Raw genomic sequence first — 8494 nt, 5'->3', positions numbered from 1 at the left:
CTGCAGAGCAAGGAGAAGGTGCTGGCAAAGATGGTGCGCGACGGGCTGACGGAGAAGGTCAGCCAGGAGCGGACGGTGAAGCTGGCCTTTGCCAACGTGGGCACGCTCCCCCCCCCCGTCCTCCAGTTCTCCAACGTCAAGTTTGGCTACTCCCCCGACGCGGTGCTCTACTCCGACGTGGAGCTGGGCGTGGACCTGGACTCCCGCGTGGCGCTGGTGGGCCCCAACGGCTGCGGCAAGTCCACGCTGCTCAAGCTGATGACGGGGCAGCTGGAGCCGCTGGACGGCATGGTCAAGCGGCACAACCACCTGCGCATCGGGCAGTACCACCAGCACCTCACCGAGCTGCTGCCGCTGGACGTGTCGGCCCTGGCCTACATGATGGCCGAGTACCCGGGCGTGTCCATGGAGGAGATGCGGTCGGTGGTGGGACGCTTCGGCATCACGGGCGCGGCCCAGACGCTGGAGATGCGCAAGCTGTCCGACGGCCTCAAGTCGCGCGTGGTGTTCGCCTGGCTGGCGCGACGCACGCCCCACATGCTGCTGCTGGACGAGCCCACCAACCACCTGGACATCGAGTCCATCGACTCCCTGGCCGACGCCATCAACGACTGGGACGGCGGGCTGGTCCTGGTGTCCCACGACTTCCGACTCATCTCCCAGGTGGCCAAGGAGATCTGGACCGTACAGGACGGGCGCGTGACGCGGTGGGAGGGCGACATCCTGTCCTACAAGGCGCACCTCAAGACCTCCATGGCCGCGCTGGCCAAGCGCTCCGACCTGGGCTAGGCGGCGCACCGCGCCGCCGCGTGGACCTCCCGTTGCCACGACCCCCCCACCCCCCGGACCGAGTCCCTCCCACGCCGCCCCGCGGCAGTATTTCATTCGCAGCGCAGGCGGGGGCCCACCGTCTCCTCTCTGGAGCCCTGCCGTCTCCTCCCTGGAGCCCCACCGTCTCCTCCCTGGAGCCCCACCGTCTCCTCTCTGGAGCCCCGTCCTCCCAGGGCCCCCTCCCACACTGCATACATCTCTGCCTGTACCTTGGTACGACCCCCTGGCGTGCTGGACCCCCTGTAGGCCTTGTAATGCGTGGAACGACGGAGTGGGAGAGGTAGGCCAAGGCGGGGGGGTGGGGCCGAACACGGCAGGGCGCGGGATGCGGTGGAAGAGCGGACGAGATGGAATGATTTATGTTCGTGCACCAACGTCCACACACACAAGGCTTCGCAATTTAAACCCATACCGACGAAATCTACCAGTATCTATACGAAACATTCACAGCCGAACGTCGACCGATCACGAGACACCCAGACACACCCCAACACGATGCTCCGTCACGCAGGTGCCGGGCTATTGTTCTCCTCCTCGCAAAAGGTCCCCGAGAGCTGGTCGGCATTGCAGCGTTGTGTCGACCTGGCGCGGTGTGCCTGCCCCAACTATAGCTCGGCGACGGGGAGCAGCACACCCCACCCCAGCGAGGTGACGACAGTCGACCCATTCACCCAGAAGCTGCAGCAGAAGACGGAGGAGCAGTTGCGACAGTTGACCGAAGCCCCCACATATGCACAGGAAGGAGCTGTGGAGCAGGGACCTCGGCCTGGGGTGAGTGTGAATCTGCTGGTCACACACAGAGATTCAGGAGGATCTGCTGTGCCAAGTATGCTTGAGGGCCAATCTCATTGGAGGTTATTACAACCTCACACTCCCCTCATGCCCAACACGCAGAATCAACCAGAGGGCGAAGAAGGGGGACCAAAGGGGCCTGAGCCCACAAGATATGGAGACTGGGAGAAGGCTGGGCGCTGCTACGATTTCTGACCGCAGTCAATCCTCAGTACACACATCTTTAGCTTTGGTATTGAATGCATCATTGTGTTCAATAGAATGCACACCAGTTGTGAGAGTGTCTTTTCCGATCAGCACCGGTCCTGCGATCCATCTTTGTGACAGGTCCCGGCGAGGGCGCCTTCCGTGGAAACGCACTTCAAAAATCACGCCCACCCTCGACTCCTTGTTCCCGACCTCGTATCAAACAACATAATAGTGCACCGAGTAAGCGATTGGCAGATCAAATACCTTGTCGCCTTGCCGCTGCCGTTCGCTTCCAGGCCGCCGCTGTCAAGGTCCTGCTTCGAAACCCTGGGTACGCAGCGTGGATGCCTGATGCAGGCCGCCTCGAGCTCATGAAGCCGTAGCTTTCGAATTCAATACTTATGTGCACCCGATAGCGCTGTTCGACGAATAGCTTTCGCACCAGGGTGATGGCCCCCGGTTCGGCCAGGGAGGAGGTCCCCCTCCTGCCTGGCCAGGCTCCCAGGGCCGGCCATGGCGTGGATGGCATCGTGGACATCGACCTGTCCCGCAAGATTTACAGGACCGCGCCCCTCGGCGTCCCCGCTAGCCTGCTGGCCGGCACCCTGTACTGCATCGCCTCCATGAGCATGGTGGGAGGTGGTTGGAGGGCTGGCGGTGGGTGGGTGGCAGGGGTGAGATTCCGAAACCTTCGAGCCTGCATGCACGTCCATCTCTAGAGCCTACCTTCCTGTCCACCTAGGCTTCAGGCACTGGACCCCTCTCCCACATGAATTCCCACACCCCTTGCCCCTCAAACAGGTGCTGCTGAACAAGGTGGCGCTGTCCTCCTTCTCGTTCGCCTCCCCCAACGCGCTGCTCTTCTTCCAGTGCGCGCTCTGCGTGGTGGCCACCCGCGCCTGCCACGCCGCGGGCCTGATCACGCTGGAACCGCTGAGTGCGCGCATCGTGCGCGCCTGGCTCCCCGTCAACCTCCTCTTCGTGGCCATGATAGGGACCAGCTTCTGGGCGCTGGCCTCGCTGAACGTTGCCATGGCCACGGTGCTGAAGAACCTGACCAACCTCTTCACGCTGGGGGGGGACTACGTGCTGCACGGGCGCACCTATGGCGCCCCCGTCCTGGGCTGCATGGCGCTCATGGCGGTCAGCGCCCTGTGCTCCGCGCTCACCGACCTCAGCTTCAACGCGCGTGGGTACGCGTGGCAGATGGCCAACTGCGCGGCCACGGCGGCCTACTCCCTGGCACTGCGCGGCACCATGGACAAGATCGCGCCGCTCACGGTGTCGGGCCGCAAGATGGACGAGTTTTCCATGGTGCGTTTACATTTGGAAAGGGGGGGACCAAAGGAGGGGGTACGCGGGTGAGGTGCTGCTCAAGGCAGCTGGAGTCCGAGGCGGGCCAGGGATTCCAGAGCGGGTGGATGTGCCTGGCATGAGCAGGGCGGCACCAAGGGACACTCCCCGGGGCTGGCAACAAAGTCGTTGAGCGTGAGCCGCTGCAGCTGGCACGGTTGGGATAAGCAAACATGCCACCCGTTATAGGCTCGCACAGCCCTGGAGTTGGACAGTTCCCCACAGCCTATGACACATGCCAGATCCAGGATGCTTAACATCCCTCAGACAAACACCACCTTCCTTTCCCCCCACCCCCTCACCCTCGGCCCAGGTGTTCTACAACAACCTGCTGAGCCTGCCCTTCATCGCGCTGCTCATGGCCGCCTCGGGCGAGGCAGGGCGTGTGTGGTCTGAGCCCGACCTGGGCAACCCCGCCTTCATGGCCGTGGCGGCGCTCAGCGGCCTCATCGGGTTTGGCATCTCCTTCACCAGCCTCTGGTTTATCAGCACCACCACCGCCACCATCTACAGCCTGGTGGGCAGCCTGAACAAGGTGCCCCTGGCTCTCATCGGTCTGCTGGCCTTCAATGCGCCCTGGACGCCGAGGAACCTTGCCAGCATCCTGGTGGGCCTGGCCGCGGGCGCGGTGTTCGCCCTGGCAAAGTCGCGTGGGCCGGCGACCGGGCCGGGGTCAAAAGCTTGACTGCGTATACGATGGCCTGGGGATGGGCGCGGGCGGCTGTACATCCCCTTGCCATTTGCAGGGCTCCATGTTGAGCTCCCACAACCCGCAAGGGCAGGTCCTCCGGTGCTCGTAGCTGGCAATGTATCACTCTCTTCTTACTGTGTCGAGGTGTCTTTCCAGATAGGCGGTGTCAGAGGGTGCAGGCAGCATGAGGGGAAGTAAGAAGTCCAAGTCTTCTGTGGCAACTGACTCGTGCTTGAGCGTGCTGTGCTGGGCATGCCATCGCCACGATCGCCATTGGCCCCACCAGCCCACCGCTCAGGCCGCCGCCAGGAAGCCGTTGTAGGTCAGGCGCAGGACCAGGTGGCGCAGCGCCGGCGCCCTGCTCTGGGTTTGCAGCGTGCCGGACTGCAGGAGCTGCAGCAGGAGCGTCATCTTCAGGCGCAGCTCGCGCTCCGGCGACCTCAGCGCGCCGAGCGTGGCCTCCGCGTCACGCCGCTCGCCCTCGATGTCCTGCGCGGCGCGGTTGATTAGTGTGGGGTGGGGTACGGCCGAGAAGACTCGTGGCTGTCACACTGGAGCCCGCGGTGCAGTCACCTTCACCCGCATACAGCCAGGGATGAGACCCAGCGAGCCCAGGGCTCGCCTGTCTGCTGCGCCCTGGCCCCTCCATGCGCGGAGCACCCACTGAGTCGCCCATCTACGGAGTCCGCCGACCGACCTCCCGGCACTCCCGCCACCCCTCTCAAAGATGGTGCTACCACCCACCACCACCGCCCCCGCCAACCTGGATCAGGGCGCAGATCCTGGCGGCGGCCTCCATCAGCGCCTGGACGAGCGAGGCCAGGGGCCGGGCGTCCAGGAAAGCGCGGGACACAAGGTCGCGGACGAAGGCGCGGTGCGCGGCCTCCGCGGCGCCGAACTCGCGCGTGCGCGCCAGCGCGGCGGCCAGCTCTGCGCCGCCCGCCGCCACGACGTCGGCGTGGAGGTAGGTGCGGAGGGCGGTGAGCACGTGGGCCGCGGCGGAGCGCGCGGCGCCCAGCGCGCCCAGCGCGGCGGCGCGGCGATTGCCGGAGCGCCGCGCGCCGCGCCCCATGCGCTGTAGCGCCGCCCAGGCGGCGCCCAGGTCGGCGTCGGCGCGGCGCAGGCGGAAGGCCAGCTGCCACAGCGCGCCGTACCCCGCCAGGGTGTCGGCGGGGAAGAGCAGCTGCAGCGGCCAGTCCAGCGACGCGGACAGGGCCAGCCCGTCCCAGGGGCCCTGCGCAGGGACGTGCAGGCCGGGCGTTGTGCGCGGGCACCCGCCGCCGGGCGGGTGCCAGCTCAGCGTGAAGGCGCCGAAGGCGGGGTCCCCATCCGCGCTGCTGTGCACGGCGGCCTGCTGGAAGAGGAGGCCCACGTCGGCTGAGGCCGTGGCCGGCCGGGGCGGCAGCGCCAGCAGGGGGGCGGCCTGCACGATGTTGTGGTTTGTTCGTTTGGAGGGGGGGAGGGGATCAGCGCAATGAGGGTTTGAGGCCCCGCTCAGACAGTGCCAGGCCGAGGGTGATGCGGGCCAGGGCGTGTGAGCGGGCGATGCGTCGCGAATCCGCGCCCGGGGGCATGGCAGGGGAGCATGAGATCCCGCCCATGCTCCATGCCAAGGCGTCCACCTCCGGCATCCATGCTTCCTTCCAGGCTAGTGAGTCACATCATGCAGCCAGTCCACAGACAACCCCCTACCATCCTCTTCCCATGCTCCTTGCTCGCCTCGACCAGGAACTGCTGGTAAAAGTCGCCCCGCTCCAGCAAGAAGTAGTCGCGCATGGAGGCGAAGCGGGCGCCCAGCTCCGCGCTGCGCAGCAGGTGCCAGACCCGGGTGGCCAGGCCGGCCCGCGCGCTTTCCAGCAGACGGTCTAGCTGCGCAGCGCGGAAGCTGGGGGCGGCGCAGAGGCCCAGCAGGCCGCGGGACAGCGGCTGCAGCTCGGGCAGGGCATGGGATGAGGGCGGCATGGAAGCTGAGGAATGCGAGGCGGAGCCTGCTCCTGTCTCCACGCTGTCGCCGGCCCCCGCCAGCACACGGACGGCCCTGCCGATGAAGAGTGCGCTGGAGGCGGCGAGGGTGCTGACACTGGGGGGCAGGTCTGCCTCGGCGCTGGGTACCTGGGGCGGTGGGGTGGAGGGCGACACACGGTAGGGGAACCATGGGTTTACATGCCTATTGTACGATGAGGGTTTGATTGCAAGTCCCTTGTGCTTGGCCAAAGGAGGTGCAGGAAGCGAGAGGGTCCCTTGGCAGCCCCTTGTCCTCCATCCCTCACTACCAGGCAGCGCTTTCTTTTCCGTGCATGCCGCAACCCATCTCTAGAACCCACCACTCCTCTCTCCCTCCCCAAATTCTCACCTCAAACCCCGCCGCCCAGTCTGCTGCACAAGGCTGGTCCCCGCCATTCACGGGGTCCTCCACCCGCCGCACAAAGAACTCGTCCGACTCCCCCGGCCCCTGGCCGTGCACGCACCAGGCGTGGAGCTGCCGCAGCACGACACCCTGGCAGTGCCACAGCAGGCGCAGCGCGCACGACTCCAGGTCGGGGTCGCCGCAGCGCGTGGCGGCGTGCACGGCGTGCAGCAGGGATGCGCCCCGCAGGTCCCTGGTGCTGACGTGGCGCACCAGGCGGGCCACGGCGGGGAGTAGCGCCTGGCGGTGTAACGTTTTTAAACAAATTGTGTGAGGGGGATTATCAGTGGGGGTGAGAGTGGGTGTAAAGGGACCACTCGCTCCGCGGTGCGAGCTCTTGTGACCATGTCACATGAGACGCCCGCGCCCTCAGGTGTCCCACCCCCCAGGCCCCCCGTCTCACACCCTGCACCTGAAACTCTTCGAGGCGGTGGCAGAGGGCGAGGACCGGGGTGCCAGGCTGCCTGCTCAGCTGCTCCTCCAGCTCCAGGACGCTGCTCTCATACACGTCCAGCAGCTCTGGGGGCAAGGAGCAGCAGGGGAAGGCGAAGTGATGCGGTCGACAAAATCAAGGCCTGTCTTGGTGCGCAATGCAAAGGCCAGGTCAGGATGTCACACCATAAAACCTGTCGAACTCCCTCCACAATAGCTCTCACCGCTTATTCCTTGAGCCAGCGCGGCGCGGTAGAGGCTGGAGTGCTGCCAGGAGGAGTCCACGAAGCCCTGGAGCTCGGAACAGGCATCCCCTAGCCGACACAGGCGCTCCAGGTGTAGTCTGTGGGGCGCGCTGGAGGCTTGATCGGGAGGGTGGGCCTGGGCCTCGGTGGGTGCCGCACTCCCCTCCCCCTCCCTGCACACACCTGTCGGATTCAGGCACCCAATGTACTGTGCCACTGATGCGTGTGACTCCATGTTTGGGATCCCGCTCGAATATGTCGCCCTCGTGGCCCACCAGGGCCAGCAGCAGATCGGCATACAGGCTCGACGACTCACAATCCGCGGGCCCAGCACAGGACGACGACTCCGCCATCGCTGGACCACTGCAATGTTCTCACCGCATGCTTTGTGTCTCGACTCGAGGTTGAGTCGTAAGCTGCATCGCCATCGTTGGGCAATTCGGCCGTCCACCGAGCTGCGTTCAAGAAACCAAATCCGGGGCCGAGGAGAATCCCGGGCGCCACGCGATACTGAATCACAAACTCTGATGTTACAAGCTGCACGAGACAGGAAGGCTCCTCCCTCTGCTGTATGAGTTGTCGTGTGCGCCCTATGTACAGAGAAATCAGGCGGCTGTGAGAGACGAGGGAACCAGGACCCAGTATGGGTCGTGAACACAGCCCGTTCTTCCAGTTGGCCGGCAGCAGGGCCGTCCATGTCGCACTTGCGGCTGTGGCTGCATACCTACTGCTTCCATGGATGTGGCTCCTGATCTCATCGACGGCAGTCGTGTCCGTCCCAGTGCTGCTCTTCCTCGTGGTAGGTTTGTGCAACAGCCACCGCTAGCGCCGCATATCATCCATGGTGCTGAGAGATGACCACCCCCCTCCGCAGGCTATGCATTTCATTGCACCTGCTGCCCAGATCGATTCGGAGCAAGAGAGCGTTCCAGGTGGGCGCTGAACGTTTGTGGCAGTGTGTGCATCTGTCAGACTGGGATCGCTAGCTTCCATGCAACGCCGTTGTCTACTCAAACTCCTGCAGAGCACAAGCCTACCACGAACGGCCATGCTACTCATGCTGATGCCCCTTCTGCTGCGCCATCTACGGGTAAGGCGGGTTCTCAGGGGGATTGGGCACGTGTCGTTGAACCAATGGAGAGTGGTCGAGCGATGGAGCATCTTCACGACTTTTGCATACCCACCGCAGATGGCGGTATGAAGAGGACCGAGGCCTTTGAGCAGCTGGAGGAGCTGCTGGAGTCGCGCATCTGCTTCATCGATGGCGCCATGGGCACCCAGATCCAGAAGTGGAAGCTGACGGAGGACGACTTCAAGGGTGACAGGTGAGGGGCATTCCTGGTAGTAGATAGTTGGTAGGGAGACAGGAACACCCACTCTAGAGTGTGTTTGCCAGAATGCGGCGATCGGTGGCCTTAAGGCGGTTGCTCACCACACCCATCCCAGGTACAAGACCCACACAGCGGAGCTGAAAGGCAACAATGACCTGTTGGTCGTGTCGAGGCCTGATGTCATCGCAGCAATTCACAATGCCTTCCTGGATGCCGGCGCCGA

At 64.7% G+C, this 8494-nt stretch overlaps 3 protein-coding genes across 3 annotated transcripts in view; 2 read left to right on the top strand and 1 right to left on the bottom strand.

Moving 5' to 3' along the window:
• F751_4991 (ABC transporter F family member 1) overlaps positions 1-789 on the top strand; it is a gene marked incomplete at both ends in the record, with an annotated part of 3784 nt that extends 2995 nt beyond the window's left edge. Inside the window, one exon of the mRNA XM_011398734.1 lies at positions 7-789. Within this exon, the coding sequence (XP_011397036.1) occupies positions 7-789 (783 nt within the window). The remainder of the gene's footprint in view (positions 1-6) is intronic.
• Positions 790-2261: 1472 nt separating this feature from the next.
• F751_4990 (GDP-mannose transporter GONST1) lies at positions 2262-3850 on the top strand (the record flags this gene model as incomplete). Its single annotated transcript, XM_011398733.1, has 3 exons — positions 2262-2444; positions 2614-3126; positions 3479-3850. The coding sequence occupies 3 exons, from the start codon at positions 2262-2264 to the stop codon at positions 3848-3850; spliced, it is 1068 nt and encodes a 355-aa protein (XP_011397035.1).
• Positions 3851-4150: 300 nt separating this feature from the next.
• On the bottom strand, positions 4151-7293 carry F751_4989 (Gamma-tubulin complex component 4-like protein; the record flags this gene model as incomplete). Its single annotated transcript, XM_011398732.1, has 7 exons — positions 4151-4345; positions 4620-5279; positions 5549-5968; positions 6210-6503; positions 6676-6782; positions 6920-7038; positions 7124-7293. 7 exons carry the CDS (start codon positions 7291-7293, stop codon positions 4151-4153), a joined length of 1965 nt encoding a protein of 654 aa, XP_011397034.1.
• Between the last annotated feature and the right edge of the window lie 1201 nt (positions 7294-8494).

This window comes from Auxenochlorella protothecoides (genome assembly GCF_000733215.1).
Source record: "Auxenochlorella protothecoides strain 0710 unplaced genomic scaffold scaffold56, whole genome shotgun sequence".
Classification (NCBI taxonomy): domain Eukaryota; kingdom Viridiplantae; phylum Chlorophyta; class Trebouxiophyceae; order Chlorellales; family Chlorellaceae; genus Auxenochlorella; species Auxenochlorella protothecoides.
This window is presented reverse-complemented; position numbering and strand designations above follow the sequence as displayed.